Source organism: Alligator mississippiensis, chromosome 8 (genome assembly GCF_030867095.1).
Source record: "Alligator mississippiensis isolate rAllMis1 chromosome 8, rAllMis1, whole genome shotgun sequence".
In the NCBI taxonomy this organism is placed as follows: Eukaryota; Metazoa; Chordata; order Crocodylia; family Alligatoridae; genus Alligator; species Alligator mississippiensis.
Window position 1 is genome coordinate 81,407,521 of NC_081831.1, and position 22,149 is coordinate 81,429,669.

A 22,149-nucleotide genomic window follows, 5' to 3' on the forward strand; every position below is an offset into this window, starting at 1 on the left:
TCGGCAAGCCAACATACATACTAAGAGTAGTTTTGCAAAGAGGAAAACAATTTTATTCCAGTGTTAAATCATGTAACAGCGTGATAAAGCCAGGCCTTTAACAATGGCTAAACTTTGTGCAAACACATCAAGAATCTATGTACTTTCTAGTCACTAAGCATTCACTTGAACGTAAGAACAGTTTTTTACTCTTAGTACGTGTACACTGTACAGAACCTTGTTGGAGGAAAAAAATCAGAGACAAGCAGAATTAAGAGGTTTCAGGAACAGCGATTACAATGACAGAGGAGTCTGATACCCAGGAACAAACACACATGTTTCTAACCCGCATTTCGTATTATTTTCCTAAATGACTAAAAATGTCAATTTTCCTCAACGCACAGCTGGGGGAGAAGCTAGAAGATGGTCCCTGCATGAATGCTGTGATATATTCTTCAGTCAGCTACTTAATACTGCTGATTAAATTATGGTTTGTCAATACCTAATGCATGGCGGGGGGGGAACAATGATTCACAAAACTGTAATGAGGGTATCCATTCATAGTAAGAAGTAAAATAGATTCTTATATGACGCATAGTGCTTCAGCAGAGCAAATCCCACCTGCAATACAGTACAGCTGTGTTCTTTAGGACAGCACTAGATAGTAACAAGGTTTTTATAAACAAGAATACATCTAGCCCCACAACATCCCCGTGAGGTAGGTAAGCATCATACCCATTTCCCAAGGAAAAAGGAGGCACAGGAGTTCAAGTGACTTGGTTCAGGTCACACAGCAAATACGGGGCAGGCTGAGGCAGGAATAGATTTCTGTTTCCCCAACTGTGCGCTCCCTGCTCTGGCCACCCAAAGGATTCGCTCGCAGTTGCATAGATTAAAGCCCCGTGCTTCAAGAAGATGTAGCCCCCAGTTACAAAATTCAAGTCGTTTGTGTCGTTTTTCCATTGGCCCCGTAAAAAAAGCACTTCGTTGAGAGGAAGTGACATGGAATTCAAGACACAAGGATTTTAATTCTGAGAAAGAAACCTGTCGGCGTTTGAAGCGAGGCTTTTGGCGATGAGATTGCACAAGGTAAGAGTCGACTGTGGCACGGTGCTTTCTCTATCGTGAATCTGAACTAGGAGTTCACAACACTGCTGGGACACACTGACATGGCTACAATTGTCACCGGTGCTGTATGACTGCATGCTGGAGGACTAAGAGACTGCTCTTTCGGCAGGAGATCAACCGAACCCTGGAGCTGCTCCACATAGCTTGTGTTCCACGCTGGATAAGGCCGGCAGGCGTCCTTTGGACAAGGACAGCAGAGGGGAAACACTTCCCCAAGCTATACGTGCGTCCCCGCAGAAGGAGAAGTTTTGTTTAAGTAGCAAACTAAGCTAGAAAAAGGTAGGTCAATATTTATGCACATTACTTAAATCCAAAATAAAATGCACAACAAAGCAGTTTCATGAAAGTTTACAGAACTTAAATATTTATTTTTAAACCATTTAACCCCTCCCCCCCAAAAACCAATGAAATAAGCTTAATCTATCAACAGATTTACAGGACTAACAACTACATAAGCTATAGGAGCACTACAATTTGTTTCTGTGATGCAGTTATTTTGTAAAGCTTCAGATCAACTGTATTTACACCTTTTGCTGCTTTTACATTTATAAAAATATTTATTTAATCCATAACATTATTGTTTTCAAAAACTATTTCCAGACTTTTTCTCAGATATAAATTCTAATCGAGTTTCAGTTATAGAGCAGATGAACGTTTTCAACAGAAACATTTCTTTAAAATTAAAACAAGGAGTTAAAAGTAATTTTTACAGTGTAGGCACCATTGAAAATAATTGTCCTTGGCATATCTAACCACCATCTCTTACAAGTGTCCTTTTATACAAAAGGATGTAATGGCAACTTTTGACTCGAAAATGCAGTATTTGCTTGCACACCATTACTTTTTCAATATTTGGCAGATACATTTCAGATTCTTTAAAATGACTTTTGTGCAAAAACAAAATAAACACATCCAGCCTTTATCAAAAATAAATTTACACCCCACAGTTCCACAGCTAAGTACTGAAAAACAATCCCAGTTCAAAACTTCAGCATAATATACATACTGGGTCGAAAAGGAAAGAAAAAAGAGAAGGCTATTACCCCATCTAGCAGTACCATAAATATCAATAGAGTTGAAAGCAATTTTAGTCTTACCTACTATTTATGAAGAAAAAAAAAAAAAAAAAAAAAATCACTCCGTACTGGACAGTACTACCTTTGTGAAAGAATATCTATAACTCAGTTATTTGCATATTAACTTGTAAATACATATTTAAAATACACTTTCAGAAAACAAATTATAAACAAATTATGCCAACGTACTGTCTTTAATGTACTTTAAGAACCAAAGTGTATAAATATTTTACAGGAAAACAACACCACCACACAAAACGCTGGTGTTATACTTATACCTGCTTGTGAGGTATTTATCACGTGATGCTCAGCTCCCCTCCGGCTCTCTCCCACCCAGCCATGCGATGCGTTGTACTCAAAGAAAAGAACTTGAAAGTAATTTGGACTTCAGTTTTTGTCCATTATTGCCAAAAGCCCCCACCCCCTCAACTGTATTGCTTTAAAATTTCCTACCATGATGAATAAGATTTAATTACTACTTCAAAACCTGTTCTAAAAGGTAATACATATACTGTACATCAGGATACACCTGTTGCTACATATCACCTGCAAACTATTGACATATTGCTCTCAAATGTGTATAATCATAGAGCTGCCTAAAATACTGTACCAATTCAGAAGAATAGAAGATACTGTCGCAGGCTTCATTTTCAGGGCATGATAAAACTATGGTGGTTGAAGCAGGAGCTACAGCAACAGCCTAGCCGCTACGTTATGTTTTGAATACGCTTGTGAAAAAACTATTTCTGAAGCTTGTTAGTGATTTACAAAAGTTTAACATATGAATACAAAAGACCTGTACGTTCCCATCTGTGTACAGTAACAAAAATAGCATAAAAACCATACTGTACTTGCACTTCCTATCAACTAAAGTAATGGTTATATCTAACAGCAAAACTGCACCTCAACATTTATCAGATTAAACAGGTGAAACTACAATATTAAAAGTTGTTCTTTACAAAATAATTTCCTGAAAATATAAAACCATGTACACCATCACAAAATAGTTGAGTAGGTTCTTCCATATCCTTGATCATCATCAATATGTTGCAAAGATCCAAAAGGCACAAGGAGTCAAGAGCTAAGCACTGCCAAGCTTGAAGTAGTTTTGGTGGGTTTCACTGGGTCCATATGAAACAGCAGTCATTTTAGGGGAAGCTTCTTAGGAGGAGTCATTAACAGACAACCTATAAATGAAACCGTGCAAGTAGGAATCATGTTAACGCTTTGGTATGCAGCATGTGAATGACGCTGGACTTCAGCGTGTATAGTGATTACACAATTGCTTTTTCAAAGTGCCTGCCATCATCTGTCAAAAAAGTCAGTTTAAGCTGGTTACCTTGGCAGGAATACAAAAAGCCCTCAGGGTGTTCTTGACAGCATATCCTTTAAATAACATGGCTATTTTATTCCTTTTTTTTATTTTTTAAAAAGCAAGTAAAGTTTATTCTGCTTTTACTTATAAAAAAAAAAAAATACTCCTTTTCAGTAAGAAACTAAATAGAGCAATGGTCACATTAAAATTGCCAAGTAAACAAAAATGAATACTGATTTTACCAGTATATTTCGGTTTCAGTAACACGAGACTCGTAAGTAAGAGTTTTCTGAAGAGGAATTAATTCGAGGTGGCATCCATTTATTTTTTTTACCATCCCTGGGGGATATGGAGCATAAGTTGGGGCACTGATCTCTACCAAAGTAGATGTATATGGAGGCATACAAAGCACTGATGGCAGATTCAGAATTTGGTAAATAAAAAGGCAATGAATCAGCATGACTAGACACTTCATGCACTGCATCTCACAAAACCTTCACCTGACAGATCACATTCAACCGACTACAGGGACAAAAGTAATTTCCACTATTCCACCTTAGGCTGGGATGTGACGAGTGTGTGTACTTACTCAGTCCGAAATGCAAAATCATTTCTAACAAATGCCACTTTTACATGCTTTTAGGAAGAATGGCAGAGCATCTTTATCTGCTACAGCTACTCCTCACTTAATGTCGTAGTTATGTTCTTGAAAAATGCGACTTTAAGCGAAATGATGTTAAGCGAATCCAATTACGTCACAATAGCTACCTACTAGCAGGCGGCAGCCAAACTAGGTTATAACCAAACACTGTACGACTTTAAACGAGTAAGAGTGAAACGTTAACCGGGACAACGTTAAGTGAGGAGTACCTGTGTACAGTTACTAATTTTAATGCTTATACACAGGTTAAAACTACTGAACTTTCTGGCATTTCATTTATTTTTTAATACCTGCTCTGGCGGCTTAGTACTGTTATTTACAGACATTTTTCTCTCTTTTCTTTAAGAAGTTTGGCAACAGATTGTAACCAGCTTTTCCTAACACTTCCCATTAGGGATTCCTGCAACTTTATTTCAGTTGCTCTAACTCCTCCAGTATTTAGAGCAGCCTTTCAGAATGTGATGGGGAAAAACTGCTAGCATAAAGAAGGGTCCCCTTTTTACCCTACAACAGTCTGTATGATTTACAAGAGATGCAGGATCCTGACAGAGCTCCTTATGTACCTACCCACTGAAGAAAGACTCCAGCCGGCTCAAACAAGGGAACACAAACATCCTAAGACTGGACCCAAACTACTTCTGCCTCCCCTGGGAACACCTGGAAGCTGCCCAAACTGCTAAGGCAGGATGACTGGGGAAGGAACACCCTGCCTGGGCCACTATAACCAGTGTTCAGATGGTGCACGACACGAAAGGTTCAACCCATTCTACCTGGGTGTACCCCATGGATCAGAAGATTTCATCTACTCAGGGAAAGGAACGGGCTTATGGAGCAAACAGCACACCAGGCCACATTCCCTTTTCTGTACGCTTGGTGACAGAATTAACCTCATATGGGGAGGTGTCAATCCCCTGTTCCCTCACGTTTGAGAGCTTAACGTTGAAGCCTCCTTTTAAACATACAATATTTGGATGTGCACTTTTAAAATAAATCTGGAACTTACTTCTGAAATTTCTCCATAAGTTTCTTCACCATCTTATCTGTGATCCCTGGACATGCAGCCTCTGCCATATTGATGCTTTTCTCAAGTTCTTCAATTGCTTTCCTTCGGCTAGCATTATTTGTGTCCTGCTGTTTAAGCTGAGTGGCAGATCAACACAACTTCAGATTAAAAAAAAAAAGTATCAAGCAATCGTGTGAAAATTTAAAAGCAGGCTGAATGAAGACTTACCTCAGCAAACACAGGGGTGATTATCAACGATAAACAACTCAGGGTTTTCACAAGTTCTTGATCCTAAACATTAGCAAAAACATATATATTAAATATGAACTACACGTACGTGTTTCCTTCCTTATTTTGGGAGACCCCTTGCAAAACAAATCATAAAATATACATCACTCATTTTACATGATGTGGGAATAGATGTTTAAGTTTGAGCAACGCCATCTTATATTCACTTCATTTTACTTCTATACCTGCTGAATTTTAGATACCTTTCATAATTAAGATACCTGTAAAAACATGCTACGTTATATTATTAAAACACAGCATTTTTCTCTATGACTGGAACTGCCAGAGACCCAGAGCACTATGCTTAAGTGTTGTGGAGAAACATATATCTTTTTCATAAGAGATTCAAATTCAAGTACTGAAGCCAAAGCCCATCTGACTTCATTTTGAGTTAAAATTGTTAATCATCACATTGCTTCAAAAGGGGTATTAGTAAAGAATTATTTCAGAGGGTACATACCGTCCCATTCTGCAGTTTCTTTGCATCTGGCTTCTTTCGAACTGTAGTAAAACTCCACTCAGGATGGGAATGATTTTCTTTGTTGCTCGACTCCCTAAAGAAAATTACAGGGATACCATCTCCAGTAAGAGAGATCATCAACACACATGATGTGAACCACCACAGACAATTTGCTAACTAAACTGCACGGCTATTGTAACCTGAGCTAAAAAAGGAAAAAAGGGCATGTTTATGGCATGTTAAGTGAAGTTTACCAGATTTTGTTGCTAGGACATGAGAGGCCAAGTTACAACTTAAAGCCAGCTCTGCGGAGAAGGAAGAGCTCGTTCTAAAGCACCATCCCCATTTATTAAGCTGTGCACATGGAGACCTGATGTGCCAAAAAAATATGACTTGCAGACTTTATCTTCCCTGGACACTGCTGGCAGCTGTGCAAGCTTCTTTACACGCCTTGTTCCTGCCCTTCACTACTTCTGTACCAAATTGTTGGCATTTTGGTAGCAAAGGAAGTGTCCACTAGGGGCTAGACCGAGACCACGAAATACTGATCATTGGAGTGGGCTTTGAATTTAGTTTCTACAGAGGTAAGACAGCTTGTACAAGTTGTATTTATAGGCTCTATTTCAAGAAAAATCATCCCCTGCAAGGCTGCAGCTAAATGCAGTCCCTAGAGAGTGGTGGCAGTGAAGAACAAGAGCAAGTGGCACTGGCACATTAGTACAGCTCTTCTAAAAGTTACTGAACTACTAAAATGCACTTACGAATCAGAACCATCAGAATCTGTGTCATCACTACTGTGCCCTTCAGCCTTCCACCTCTTAAATCTATCAATCAGTTCTGTCAGGTATGAAGTCTTCTTGGCATTTTTCAGAATGAATTTGTGCTTCAGGAGTTCTTTTGCTGTAGGGCGCTGTAAGAGACAGTTGGATATTTAAATTTACCCTACATAAAGTCATTGTGATGTCAAATAATTACCCACTACGAAAGCTCATCTGCTAAACCCAGAATTGAACATTTATATGCTAACAAGAGCTTCCAAGGAGCCATTACAACCAAGACACAGTACATGAACTATATTAGTCTTCCATACAGGATAAAAAAAAAAACAGTGGCGACTGAAGAAACCTCTCTGATAATGTGCTTTGTAACCCAGAACCCAGTTTTGTTAGTCTTGTTCAACATATTCCTACTCTTATCTGTATGACTAACTCTTTCAGTGCTTTAGAAAGCTGTCCTTACAACCATTACTACTTCACTGGATACTCCTACACTTTTGGAAAGGAAGAGGTGGGAGGAAAGTCAGTGACGCAGTACTTTGACTTGCACTAAAGCAGCATGAAAAATCTCATGCTAAACTATTCAACAGGACAATACAATGTAGTCAGCATGAAGTGATAAATGTACTTACAAATGTTGGGTCCTTATTCAGACACGCATCGATAAATTCTTTGAAAGGCTTGCTGAATTCTCCTAATAGAGTCGGGGGATTGTTTTTGGGAATGAGAAACAGAACTCTCATCGGATGCATATCAGAGTTGGGGGGCTCTCCTTTGGCTAGTTCAATAGCAGTGATGCCCAACGACCAAATGTCAGCCTGTGGCAAGAAGAGAGTTCATGTTATACTTTTTGTACGCAGTGAGAAAAGGTGGAGGTACCAAAGAGTCCTTGAAATCCAATTATCGTACTGCATAAATGACATTCACATGTTGTTAATACAGGAGGACAAGGTTCCTTGGGTGAATTTGATATCTTTTATTAGACCAACCCAAATGGTTGGAGAATAGTTATTAAGCAAGCTTTCAAGTTCAAAAACCCTTCTTCAGGCTAAGGAAGCTTCAGCAGTTGGTGTGTGCTCTTCCTGGATGAAATGAAAAGTAAAGAAGCCAGGGGCTGGGCTGGGCTGGGCTGGGGAGTCAGTTGCCAGGCAGATTATAATACAGGACTAAGTTGATTCATATAAACCCAAAAGACAGGAATTCAGAAGTGATCAAATTTCCCAAACAAAACACACACATCCTTAACAAAATTTTCCCAACATCGCTAATTCCCAAGAAACCCAATACAAGCATCCATCTAAAGACATGCCTGCCTGTGCTTCTGGATACATATAACATTTTTAGGAGCTCTTAACTTAATTTTCTTGCATTTAAATTAATCACAATTTAAAATATAATATTATGAAGAATTAATGTCATGTAATTTTTATTTTTTTTTAATCATGGGGAACTGTATGCTCTTAATGTTGATTATTAAGAGACTCTTATTCAACTGCCTGTCCCCATCCCAGAGGCTCACTCAACAACGCAACAGTCAGTACCGGGTCTGTCATAAACCCACGATGAAGGGGATAAATGATTCACCAATTCATCCTGTTCCTAGCTGATTTTGACAAAAAAACCCAACTTTGGAGGATGCCCTACCACTCTAAGTAAGTCTTAAACACCAGACAATTCAAGACCTGTAACCACTCCATCAGTCTGAGAGACTACATCCTACGGCTAACGGTGAGCATTGTAAAGAGGATGGCAGCTCTACACGCTTTTGCATACAGCCATTGCTAGATTAAAAGCCTTCCCTGCTCCAGATACTTTGCCTTTGTAGTACAATATTAATTTTCACAGTTGGCGATACGTTGCACAAGTACCAATGAAACCGAAAAAATTAATCACCAGGAGGAGAACAATGTTATGAATGGCTCCTGCACTGCTACACCTTCATGTATAACTGTCCAACTTGCAGCCTATGAACCACATGTGGTCTGTAAGTGGTTTAAGTGCAGCCCCTGCTCAGTTGCTTCTCCCTCTATTGGTCCAGCTACAGCAGCAACTGGGAGCTGGGCTCAGCTCCCCCCACCCCGGCTGCCTCTTCCTGCTGCTGCGTGGGGAGTGGAGGGTGAGTCTGGGCCCACGTAGTGCTGTGCCTGGCAGGGGGACGCTTGGAAGTTGCACAGCCCCAGCGCAGAGTATCAGAGGAACACGAGGTTTACTTGGTAGAGTGGGAATCCCTAGGCTTTTCAAATATAAAGAAATAAAGATCAAACTCACTACATGGAAGACTACAATGCCTTTTCAAAAGCATGAGTTACAGTTGCTTGCAAGGCTATGTATGAAGTGCTGTGTGAAGATAATCAGACTAGAAGTAAAGAAAAAAAGCCTGAAATTGCTCTGTGGTGCACAGAGGGTAACCAGGGAAAAGCAAAACTGTAAATTGCTTAAAGACAGTGTGAAAAGTTGTAAGACCGTGTGGGAGAGGGGAAGGAGGCGAAAATGTGCCATAGGGAACATGCAAATAGTCCGTTACTTTTCTCATTCCTACGGTCACAGGATGCAGCCTTCTCCAGCAGGAGACTCCCCCCAGGTAGAAGCAGAAGTGCAGCCATGCACACATGCACTCAGTACTAGTTACAGTCCCCTCCCCATTTGCTACCCTGCATTGTGGGTCTTCCCAGCTTTTCTCTTGATTCATGAGAACTGTGCAACTAAATAGATATTAATCATAGGAAATGAGGGTGGCAGGGAGCTCAGGAGTCGCATCTAATCCAACCCTCTGCTCCAAGCAGGACTAGCCCCAACTACATCATCCCTGCCAAAGCTTCGTCTAGCTGGGTCTTAAACATCTGCAAGGATGGAGACTGCACCACCTCTCTGGATAACCTGATCCAGGGCTTCACCACCCTCCTAGGGAGAAAGTTTTTCCTAATATCCAACCTCAACTTCCCTTGCTGCAACTGGAGCCCATTGCTCCTTGTCCTGTCATCTGCCCCCACTGAGACCAGCCCAGCTCCATCCTCTTTGCAGCCCCCCTGGAGGGAGGTGAAGGCTGCTATCAAATCCCTACTCAGTCTTGTCTTCTCCAGACTAAACCAGTCCAGTTCCCTCAGCCTCTCCTCACAAGTCATGTGCCCCAACCCCCAAACCATCTTTGTTATCCTTTGCTGGAGGTTTTAATCTGCATATGAACATAATTTGTAGTGTTCAAATTGTAACTGATTGTGATATTATGCAGAATGGTCTAAGAGGTGGGGAACTCGCAAAGTAAGTCTCTTTCATTAAGGAGAAGAAGGTGATTTCATTTATGCCACCTGCCTTTGAAAGTTATGCCAATCCAGCAGCCAAAATGATGATAATTTTTTAATCTGTGCCAGTCTGGGAACGTAACATTTTGAAAGAAGCTTAGAAGTGTCCTGGGACAATTGTGGTTGTAGTGATAGTTCTCACAATCTGGACTTCTCCTGAACCTCCAGCACTGGCCAGGAGATATTAAAAGGACAGGACCATTTAGAAGTAAATGCCACTTTAGGAGTAGCATTTTTCCAGGGGGCTGGACCAGGTGACCACTGAAGTCCCTTCCTACTCTATGAATCTACAACTCCACGCATTTCAAGCCTGGCCGGCAGAGAAAACCTCCAGATTGCAGTGGCCAGTAAAACGAGCCAGAACTAAGGGATTTCCATAGCGTCCAATTAAAAGACTTTTCCTTTAGAAAGCACTAAGATCTCAGAGGCTTTCATATTTCGTGGTCTAGTTTTGTTTTTAGAAAAACCCATGCCTCACAGGCATTACTAATACCAACACTGCTATCATCATGGACCTCCTCAAAGTCAAATTCTCTGTATCCAGCCACCAAGTCCATCACCATACCTAGGTGCCACCGATTCAATACGCACTGCCCCTACTGCTTTTACTTGTGCAGAGGTAAAAGGGTCTGTGGGGAGGAGACCAGGTTCAGGTATACTCCCAATGGTTTAGTTATCCCCCAAACCCATTTCTAGCTGCTGCTACTCAAGTCTGAATAATCACTGAAGATGAAGGAACTGCTTCCTCCTCCTCATCCCCTCACTAAGTATCACGGCTTTACTAAACAATACGCTGCGGCGGAGCTTACTGCCACCAGCCCACGTGAAAATTAAAAGATGTTTAGGATTGTAAACCCAAGAAAAAAAGATGACAAAGCCGATAGGGAAATACAGAGCGCCCAGGCGAGGGACTAACATGCTACGTACAAGTCAGACCAAGACGACACAACTCGCAGCACTTTTCTACTATAATTAAAGTTACTTTCTCACTCAGCTAAGTATGAAATCTTCATCATGCAAAGCCTGAGGATTCCCTTATAAAAAATATATAAGGCTGTTTGCTCAGAAAACACACATCTCCCAGAACATCACTGACAGCAATATAGGCCACAAAGCCACAGACATTAGAAGTCTATCGTCTAGATCTATGGTGCTCAACCTATCTGGCCCATTGGCCAGTTGAGTAAGGTAGGGTCAGTCCATGGGCCCGATCCAGCATGGGGTTAGATCTGGCATGCTGGCCTAGCCTCATACACCAGTCCGATCCTGTGCCCCGGGCCCAGCTGCAGAGCAGCCCCATGTGCTGGTGTGATCCAGCATGCAAGGCTCACTCTATGTATGGAAATTTGGCAGCAGGGAATGATAGCAGCATGAATTGCTACTGGGAGCTGTGACAATTAACACTACCACTGGTCTTGTGCTGGATCCTGCTATCACTCTCCCCCACCGCCAAATATCTGGACCTGTGGGGAGGCCCTGGAGCTAGATGACATGGTTCTGCAGGCTGGATCTGACCCACAGACCACAGACTGAGCACCATTAATCTAGACAACACACGCAGCCTGTGCTCTGCAAATTCCTGCAAAAAGGATGGATTACTATGATAGCTGCACTAAATGTAAAATTAAGTGCCCACCTAAAAACAAACACAATTATACAAGCATGGCAGGCAGAAATTAAAAAAAAAAAAAAAAAGCGAAAAGGCATCAATATTTTCCAGATTGTTTAAAGTTCTGTAGCTCAGAGTGTACTTTACCAGGGGAAAACCCAGGCAAACAGAAATCAAAGCAAATTTTTTTTGCAGCTACAGTTGAAAGAGGACAACTTTATGGAAATACTTACTTTTGAATCATATGCTGACTGCTGAATGACTTCAGGAGCCATCCAAAATGGTGTGCCAACAAAGGTATTCCTCTTAATTTGCGTATCTGTTAGCTGCCCCGCAACTCCAAAATCAGCTAGTTTAACATCTCCTTGTTCTGATAACAAGACGTTGGCAGCTGGAAGAGGAAGTGGAAACATTTAATTTAATATACCATTCCTATTGCTTAAGAACATTAACAAATTCATATTCAAAAAGTTTAATGCACCTTTTATATCCCTGTGAATTTTTTTCTCCGAGTGCAAGTAGTCAAGACCTTTCAATATTTCCTTTAGCATAGTAGCAATCTGGAATTCATCAAATGGACCAGCTCGCAGCTTCAGAGAGAAACATATCACAATTAAAAAAACATTCCATATATTATTCCTAAATCCTGCCTTGTCACTTGGTAAGATTTAGTTATCGTCCTTATAGGTAAAAGTTTCTGTAATAGAATTAATAAGAATCACTAGTGTATTTATATTTTATTACTAATGTACTCAATGCTGCTCTAGTACTTGGAGAATATTTAAAATGTCAACAAGACATTTGGAGAATATTTAAAATGTGGACAAGATATATACCCTCTACTGAGGGGTCTGTTTTCTGTAGTACTAGAATACAGTAAAAATACTGCAAACCACCTTAAGTAAATTAGTTTAATATGAAGAAATGCAGTTTTGATGTATATCAATTTTGCATTGTCCCAAAATGATAAAATAGGTTCTTTGGGCACCTATATACATGCAGCGAGGCTGCTCCAATGTGCTGTCAGAGTAGACCCATTTAATCGAGTCTGCTGGAGTGGTAATTAATGTGCTCTGATGTCATGTGCATCAGTGTCCCCACACTGAAAAATGGCAATGGGGTGTTTTAACTAAAGCTCGTGTGATGGGCTTTAGTTAGTGCCCCCACCACCATTCTTCAGCATAAGATGTGACGTTCCAGGTGCTTTAATTAGAGTAGCTGTTGGAACTACTCTAATTAACGCCCTCCCACCCCCATACAGCATGTCTATAAATGCTTTTTGTGTTTAGATCATGCTGCTGTTTTGTGGACTGGGTCATATATGGAATAAGGGGAGATTCTAGCAGCAGAAAAGCAAATGACAATTTGAAAATGGAAGATAATTTAAAATGTTCAGCAATGAAAACACTAACTTTGAAATCGTCCTCATGAGGTAACGAACTTAACCCATTAGAATGAGCTGGGGAAAATTAATATCAGCTGTTTCAGGATTTTTACAGACTCTACAAAAGACTGCACTGTTTATGTTCGACTTGTTTCCAGAAGATGGGGTTTGTTTGTTTAAATATAACCACTACAGCTAAAAACTGCAATTTCTCTTTTTCTGCCTTTTAAAAAAGAGCTTCCTTCTCAGGCCCCAGACAAGTGTTCCAGCACTTGCTATGCCTTTTTCTTATAACTGTGGAGTTAAGCAGACACACAAATCTTTGCAGTTTAAAGGAACAGCAAAAAAGCATGCTCTTTAGCACTAAAAAGAGTTGCTACTTGAATTCCATGACCTCATAAGCAGAAAGACTGAGCTGTATTATCTTACAGGAAAGGGTGGGTCTTTCAAGCTCAAAGCTGAGGTGGAGCTGCACTGGAGGTAAGGGGAAACCACATCACTGCCACATCGTGGATCATGCTCTTTTAGTACTCAGCCTGATCTTTCATGAATGCTATGTTTATCTTCAGCAAAAGGGACGTGCATGTTTAAAATTTAAACTGCTGAAACTGGAAATCCAATTCAGTTTTACCAGTCAATATTAACTGTTCTCTGTGGGTGCACACACCATTCCTGAGACTCATTCCCAAAGGACACAAGTTTAATAAATAGTCTGCTTTGAAAAAAATGGCAAGAATAATGTTTTCCTAATACAAATATATATGCATACACATACACACCTCTCGATTTCAAAAAGAACTTACTGTAAAGAAGGAATATTTTTTCTTAACAAGGAACCACAGATTTCATTCCAAAAAGCTTCAAAGACAGTGAAAACAAACATGAAGTCATTCAGCACCAGGCAAAAGGTACAGTCAGCCCATGAGGCACATCCATGTTTCAAGAGTGTCATACGGTGGTGCTAATGCAACATTAAATATCTCCAGGGTCCAGATTTCAAAGGAAACATGAATGCAAAGGGGAACGAGCAAAATGAAAACAAATGGTGGCATGAAAGAGAACAGATCGGACTTGAAGGTCAAGCCAGAGCAGCCATCACATAAAACATTTACCTTTCCATACATACATCTCTGCACTCAACCACCACTCTGGAATTTCATTTTCTATTCTGAAACTATTCACGTCAAGAGACAGACTGCTTTTTGCAACAGAAACCACACCCTAGGAAGTCTCTGTTTCTTTTCACAAAAAAAAAGGTCTCAGTTCAATTTGAAAAAGCCAACAAGATGCATGAAATTGGAATACTTACAAGATCCAAAGCTGATCCTCCACCCAAGTATTCCATTATTATCCATAATTTTGTGCCCTATGAAAGAAGAAATAAGGTGTTAACAAGGCTGCTCAAAATCATTTTTACTGCCCTAGAAAATGACATTTTAAGGTACTGTTTACATACTATGCTTCCCAAATGCATGAGTTCTGTAACTTCGAAGTTACTATACGTTACCTTTGGTAGAAGATACCATCAAGCAGCTCATCCTTCAAGAGTGCTCAAACCTACCAGTGAAAATCAGTTCCCTTGAAAGCGCTCCTTAATTGATGTCAGCTTAATGAAGTACTAACAGAAAAATGATTTTCAAAAATCCCTTTCAACAAACAGAGCCAAACCCAAGACATTCATTTCTTTCAAACTCTAGGCTTTAGTGCCAAAATGATTAAGTTTGATCAACTTCCTTATTATAATAAAAAGGACAACATAATGGTGTGGGTACCTGAATGAGATTTAGAGGACTGGGTCAAGTCAAATGCATAAGGAATGGAAAGTCATAAAAGAATGGAAGAGATTGCTGACTATTTTTTCAACCTGTTGATCAAACAAGATTCACACACAGTGTACTGATTCAAGACACTGCTTGGGTGATGCTTCTCAACAGGACCCATGAGATCCTTCCCAAAGCAGCAGAGTTTATGCACAGCTCTGAAGCCATGCACAACCATCAATGACCTGTGACGTGGCTGCCAGAGATCAGCACTTTGGCATCCTACTAATTGGTTGCTTCACGATGGATCTTACCATTGACAAGGCAGATGGAACAACTACAGGTATGCTGTACCGGTGCTCCAATGTAGGACCATCAGGTTTAGCAACAAGAGAGATTTCTTAGTCCTCAGCAGCATTTTTCCATACCCCTAAGTCTATACACTACCATAAGGTAATCCTGGTGCCGCAAGGGTAGCTCAATTTCTGCAAGTCAAAATTGTCCTTCAAAATGGGGGACAAGAGAAAACTGCACTTTAGACAAAGACAAAAAAACCCTCAGCTTGCATGCATGCGGTTCTAGAGAAGAGCTTCCATTTGCTTTTGAGTTTTCACTAGCCAAGGCTGAAGCTCCACGTGATTCTCACTCCCAGCATGAGAAATTCTACTGAAAGGGTAAAAACACTAGAGAGTTCATCTGTAGAAATGCCACCATACTACACTCCCATGATCCCCCAATACTTAATCCTCATTCACAAGTGCAAAACAACAAGAGCCACAAGTTTTACACTTTTAATTTTATTTTTTTTTTAAAGACACTGGTAAGAGTCCCAAGACTGGTAGTTATATTAACCTGTTTGCAGTTTCTAAAGACGGCTGGATCATGAAAAGGGCAAACAACAATTAGGGGTGAGAGCTACACATTTTTATCACACGCTTCCCAAAACAGAAAAGCTTGTCTCAAGACCAAGAGCAAATTCCACACTTTGCAATTCTTGCAAATGGTGCAGGTAGAAGAATACCTCCCTTACATTCTGAATGAAAAACTCTAACAGGAACAAAGCACTATAAGCAGCACATTTTGGAATATCACAGGACACTGTGCAAAACTCCAGCATTTCATTTACCAGCACTAACCCTTTGCAGCTGAGTGCCAGCTTATGATATCATTACTTTTAAAAGCCCTTTATGCTCTATGTTGGATTTTGCCTTACCCCATTTCCTGCAGACAGATAGAAATCTAAAGAAAATCCAACAAGCAAATAAAGGTGCTGTTTTTTGAATGCACCATGTCCAATTACTAACAGAGTACACTTTGTTAAGATTTATACTAGGTTTAAAAATACACCATTTACGTTACAAGACTCTATTCCAATATTATGAGATCAGCAGGGAAGGGCTGGCTAATTTTAGCACTTTTCATAAAGTCCAACTGTATGCTGGGGGAAACCTGCAACAAACTCAAATTTCAGGCAAACATTGTGGTCACAGAGTTACATTGGGATGGATTTTACTGTTATTTGAAAACACTATGTACCAAAAAAATGAATAAATACTGTGTTTTTTCTATGCAGTGTGACTGCATACAATTAATCACCACTGTATGCATGGACCTTTTGTTTCTGCTATTTTATGCCAATTGAGTATGTATAGGTTTTATATAAAACCCAGCGGGGCAGAGATTCTGGAGACTCGGTGTTAAATAGGAGAAGTGCCTACTGTGTTAGATCAGGAAAAAAATGAAGTGGAGCTACTCTCTTAAGTTTCATCACCTTGTGTAGCTAAGACACCACACCCAGCCTGAAGCTTTTAAACACTTCTAGCTGTCCTTCTAAAGTACTTTGTTCAGAAATGAAGTTTACTCATTTGACAACATGGCGTTGCTTTATATTCTCCAGTTTGAAAGGCCCTTTCTACAATCAGAAGGACTTTCGTTTTTATTTCAAGTACAATGGAAGCTTGCATCAGCAGCCAGCAGGGTAAGATACTTGTTCACCAGACACATCCAAACTCTAAGCTACTTTGTGTAATCATACACAGGATTATTACTATGAATTTAAATGTTATTATGCATTAAAACCTCCATTAATACGGTGTGAGCTTGCACAAATAAGCGTTCAAGAATCACAAAGAAACGCTCTGTGAACCTGTACAACCTTTCCTGCTCTTTCATGTGTGGCTTCATTCTAATGCTATCTGTGACCACTGGATCTTAAGCCACCCTAAATGCACGCAGAAGAGAAACTACTGATGTTATTGTGCTTAAAGACACAGAGCTCCAGCATAAGTTTAATAAGACAAAAGTTTAGATAGCAAAATTTTAAGGTGAACTCAAAATGGCAAACTAGAATTTTTTCTATAACTTTCAAGAAAAATAAACAGACTTTCAGATTAAGACAATTAAATATCTGCCACATGGATTCAATTTAATCTCAAGATTCATCAAGAAGTAGATCTTACTATCTTGTGCCAACGAAGACTAAAAATACTGTATTTTTCTACATATAACATGCACCCTTTCCCCTCAAAAGCCGCCCCACCAAAAACAGGGTGCGTGTATTAAGCAGGCAAGGTGTTTTCTTCACTGCAAAAGAAGCACTATGCATGCCATGCAGCTGCCAGGACAACTGCCACTTGTCTGGCTCAGCAAGCTGAAGGGGCAGAGTCCCGTGTCAACCCTCTCACAGTCATGGCTATTGGCCAAGCACTGTAGCTTGTGCCTGAAGGAGCAAATTTGCTGCTGGAAGTAGCTTGATGAAGCTTGTGATGCAGAAACAAGAACACTTTATTTACAGGAAGTTATATGAAGAACTACTTCTAGTAAAGAACTAACAGTCTCATTACAGCAAGGGTCTTCACCCTCATTTTGTATGACAGAGCAAGTCCCCTGGACACAAAGCGCCCGGGAAGCGTGACATCGCGGGAGACAGTTTAAGTGAGGCAGCAGGCACTCCCTGCAGTTGGCCATGACTCTGGAAAAACTTCTCTACATTCTGCCTTCCAAAAACAAGGCGCCCGTGTTATTTGTATGCAAGAAAATATGGGAATATTTAGAGTTAGTTTAAAACTAGACAAAAACAAGCACCCCTACTGGCCATCTAGCCATATTTTTACCAATTATAGAAGTGAGATATGTAGCCTACAGTCCATGAGCAGCCTGTTCAAACATGTGAAGGTCCTTCAGAAAAAATTTCCGGAGCCTGGTAAATTTACAATCCAAGGGCAAACAGGAATAAGAACACCCTTTTTGTTTCAGTTTCTGCTCTGCAGCAGGGAACGTCTAGAAGTCTTGCATGGAGCTGACAAAAACAATCGATCGACAAGGCCTTCAGAGGCTGGCCGCTCCCTCCCCACCAGCCATAGGTCTGGTTCTGCCCCTTGCACTGCAAGAAGCATTGTAAAAAAGCCTGTGGAGGAAAGAAAACATGCCCTGAAAAACTTACTACCCAAGTTTACAACAAATGGGGGGGGAACCTGGAGGCAAAGAACCCCAGAAATTGCCTGTTCCTCAACTGAACGTTTCTATAAATACACTCATCTCAATGAGCAGTTCAAATTAGTTCTCTGTGTTAGAGAGAGAAAAATCTGGATTTGCATGCATCAGCAGACGAAATCAGTCTGTTTATTCGTTTCTTAAAGTGTACTTTTTAAACTATAAACTGTTTTTATTTGTTAGGATTCCTCACTTCCAGTCACGCAAGTTGCACACACCTTGGGCACAAGGACAACACAGGCTCCCAGAGAAAAAGAGGGCTGCTCATCAGTAGTTAGTTCTCTCATCCTTAATCCCAGGTTCAATTTCCTTTATCAGTAGGCATGGAAGTAACAGGCAACAGAAAGCATTGGGACCTTGGTAGATTCCACTTGCAGTATTTGCAAATCACACCTCTGACCCAGTCTATATTACCAAAGCAAACAAGGGGCTGTGTGATTTAAAAGTGCATGGGTTTGCATTGATATGACTAAAGAAATAATAAACTGCTTTGGCTGTATCAGTACAAACTTGCTAATACAGACAACTCCTCCACATACAAGGGACCTGCAATGTCCCCAGTTTTCTTTGCTAAAGAGAAGTTTATGTAAACTAACAGTTATACATAGCTTTCTAGTCCAAAGATGTGATCTGGGAGACAATAGGTAAAATGGATGGTTTACCTACCCCCACATAATTCAGATCCTTCACCAAGCAAAGGCTGGATGCACTACGCACACAATTCTATCAGGATAACCATAACTGCCAATTATAATTTTTTAAGATTTAAATGAAAGCCACAAAAAAGTTAATTCTTTTAGATTAGCAAGGGCATTAACATGACTTTCAATACTTAATAAAAAGCATATGAATAAAGTTAGTTGCTTAAAACTGGTTTCCGGAATTAATTATGCGCTGCTCTTTAAACATGAAATAACCATATTGTTCATCAACATACTATTTTGAGTGAAATCCTAGCCATATTAATGTCAAGATCAAAATGAGTTGGCTTTGATAAACTCAGGATGTCGCCTACTATGCAACAGATGTGATGAACTTTTGTATTACCCTGATTTACTTACTCCCTTTAAATTTAAAGCTGTGGCTGTCTAATACCCTTTTCAATGTACAATGATGTATTCCAATTACTAACGACTATTTGGTATAACTACATTTCACTGGAAGAGAACCTAAAGAGTCAGGCAAGTATCATCACCTTGAAAAATCACCAGTAGGATAGCTTTTGTTGGAATAGCTAAGTAAGGTTATATTAAAAGGGTGAGCACATGAATCTGTCTAAAAATATCATCTTTTCTAGTACTTACAGGTAACAAAAAAAATCCACCATTTACTTTGCACACTTGACAACACTGGACATTATTCCACTGTTCCTCTTGTGTAACAAGCTCCTTTCTCTCCGAAAAGATCTCTGTGCTTCGTAGTTAGGAAGTAAACAAAACTTTGATTTAGAGAAAATGATCAAGACACAACTTAAAAGGTCCTACCAGGGAGTAGATTTTGTTTTAAATGTGTTCATTAAAAAAGAGTTGTGTGTCCCTTAGGGGTAATAAATCTTTTTGAATCTGTGGATGCATTTACCCACTTAATTGTGTGGAAGTCAGCCAGTGAAATCAGCCGTCATGGTAATCAGACTGGACAAAAGATATTTCTGTTGGCCTGAAATTTTAAAGGAATTTCTCAAGGAGAAGCCAGACAGCAACTTCTGTATGATAAAGAAGAGGTTTTTTATTCCCCAAGAGAAGAACAGAGTGAGCATGAGCAATGGGGAGGAAGGAATCCTGCACTATTAATGTTTCCCCATATTTGTCAAGGTTTTTTTTTTCCCCTAAATAAAAAACTTCTCAAATTCACGCCAGTTGTTCAGAACTGTTACAGCACAGATGGAAGATTTTTTGTCTCCTTTATATTACTGTGCCAGAAAAGAGAAATTAAAGAGTGCAAAAGACCTGCATAACAGGGCCCAAGACAAGTTTTAGTCAGCTCTCTCTAAAGTCATGTCGAGATCACAGATTTACCCCCAGCCGGAGGTGTAAGCTGTCACTCAGCACTGCCAATATGCCCACTCCCTGTGCCACACAGACTTGGCTACAGTGCTTCCAGGTAATTTTGATGCTTTTGAAAACAGTTAAAAGACAACTTTTTTGCCAGTGAACTTGGACAAAGAGCAGACGTTACCTTTAAATATGATCCATAGTATTTTGTTACATAAGGACTATCACACTGACTTAAAACAGTTATCTCTTGCTGTATGTCCTCTATTTCATCTTCTGCTTCCTCAAGGTCTATGATTTTTATAGCAACCACCTGCTGTGTCCGATTATCAATTCCTTTAAAGACTTCACCAAATGAGCCTTTCCCAATGCGCTCTAGTTTTGTGAACAGTTCTTCTGGGTCTGCTCTGTGGTTCTAGAAAAAGAGAAAAGAAAAAAAATGGTAAAGACATGAATTAACCCTTATTCCCCCAAAAACAGATGTCCAGACTTCCCTGCTACCAATGATAAAACTGTGTCAATGCACAAGATGACCATTAGACATACTATGCAATAATGACAAGATCCCAATCATCCCCTTGTATAAGGACCCAGAGGAAGGAGCCAGGCAGGTGGGAAAAAGGCACCTCAGTTTCCCAAATAATAAGCCCTGGAAGGAAAAGCCACACTGGTTCAATAGTAACTCCCAACTGGACAGCTGTGCAGTGCACTGGGGAAGGCAGCAGCAGAAGTGTTATTAATATCTGGGCAAATAAAAAAGGGTCAGGTTTTCTTCCTGGAGAAAGTAGAATGGATAACACCCTACAAAACACCACTGGGCATCCACGAGAAGTAAAGATGGTTGGAGCAGCTGCGAGGAAGTGGACTGAACAACAACAACAACACAACGGAGACATTTCAGGAGAGTGTGCAAGGGACTGAAGATACCAAGGGAGCGGAGCTACCAACACGGCAACGAACTTAACCGATCCCATACAACAAATAGCTTACGATATGACCTGTCAAGGTCCTGAAGGGCCCAGGAATTCAGTGGCAGGACCTACTGCCAAAATGTGGAGCATTGACCCCAACTGGATGTGTTTTGGCAAGTGGGAGAGATGCCTATGTTAACTCCCATGCCACTGCCGCTGCTGGCCCTGCTACCAGAAGCGGGTGCAAATCTGGCCTGCAAGGAGCCCTACAGCCTGGATCAAGCCTGGGGTGGGAGGGAGCTGACCAGGTTTGATACCCCTGGCTTGAGTAGGGAGAGGAACAAGACTTCACCACATTGCTGACTATGCCCTGGGGTTGAGTTTCAGTCAGAACAGGTTGGCTAGCTATTCTGGATCTGAAAGCTGTGGAGTTATTAGGGCAAACCTGGTTCTACATTTTCCAGCTATATCCATACAGTATGAAAAAGCAGATCAGCAAGCAAAAATTTAATATTCCATTCAAGCCGGGGAAAGCTGGGTAACAGCAGTTCGGAGAACCTTGCAAATGCAGTCGGGGTGGTAGCAGCAACTTTTGCTAGACACGGATGATTTGATCTGAAGTGTGGGTTAGCTTTAGACTGCAATCAGCTAGCTCAAAAGCAGTTATTTTTTTTGCCAGAAAGGTAAGTGATTGTTTAACTGGGGTTTACACACCAGAATAGAGTTTGTAGTAAAACAAAATTGAATCAATTACTTGCTGCTACAAAACACAATTCAATTTTGAGAGAAATGGCTTTTCCAGTGCTTTGGTACAATATGGCAATTGCTAGCTTGTTACTGCTGTCAGGATCAAGCAATTCAATTTGCAAATCAAGCCTTGACTGACTTGAACATGTATTTACATGATAAATACACGTTCTGTCTTTGCTGACTTAGTACCAACAGTCAAAACAGTGAATAGATGCTACATATTTGACTCCCTGCTCCATACTCCCTCTCTTCTTCATTCCTGAAACC

General features: G+C 40.3%; 1 protein-coding gene across 4 annotated transcripts in view; it reads right to left on the reverse strand.

Moving 5' to 3' along the window:
* Nucleotides 1–27: 27 nt before the first annotated feature.
* STK26 (serine/threonine kinase 26) overlaps nucleotides 28–22,149 on the reverse strand; it is a 52,749-nt gene continuing 30,627 nt past the window's right edge. For 3 of the 4 annotated variants that reach the window (XM_019492839.2, XM_019492841.2, XM_059732912.1), the window contains 10 exons: nucleotides 20,406–20,636; nucleotides 14,288–14,344; nucleotides 12,076–12,184; nucleotides 11,828–11,985; nucleotides 7,319–7,504; nucleotides 6,672–6,820; nucleotides 5,911–6,004; nucleotides 5,391–5,453; nucleotides 5,163–5,299; nucleotides 28–3,370 (listed from right to left, as the gene is read on the reverse strand). In XM_019492839.2, the coding sequence (XP_019348384.1) occupies nucleotides 3,346–3,370; nucleotides 5,163–5,299; nucleotides 5,391–5,453; nucleotides 5,911–6,004; nucleotides 6,672–6,820; nucleotides 7,319–7,504; nucleotides 11,828–11,985; nucleotides 12,076–12,184; nucleotides 14,288–14,344; nucleotides 20,406–20,636 (1,209 nt within the window). In that variant the 3' untranslated portion in view covers nucleotides 28–3,345. Of the gene's footprint in view, nucleotides 3,371–5,158; nucleotides 5,300–5,390; nucleotides 5,454–5,910; nucleotides 6,005–6,671; nucleotides 6,821–7,318; nucleotides 7,505–11,827; nucleotides 11,986–12,075; nucleotides 12,185–14,287; nucleotides 14,345–20,405; nucleotides 20,637–22,149 lie in introns of those variants that run through there. The other variant, XM_019492840.2, reaches the window with a different exon arrangement.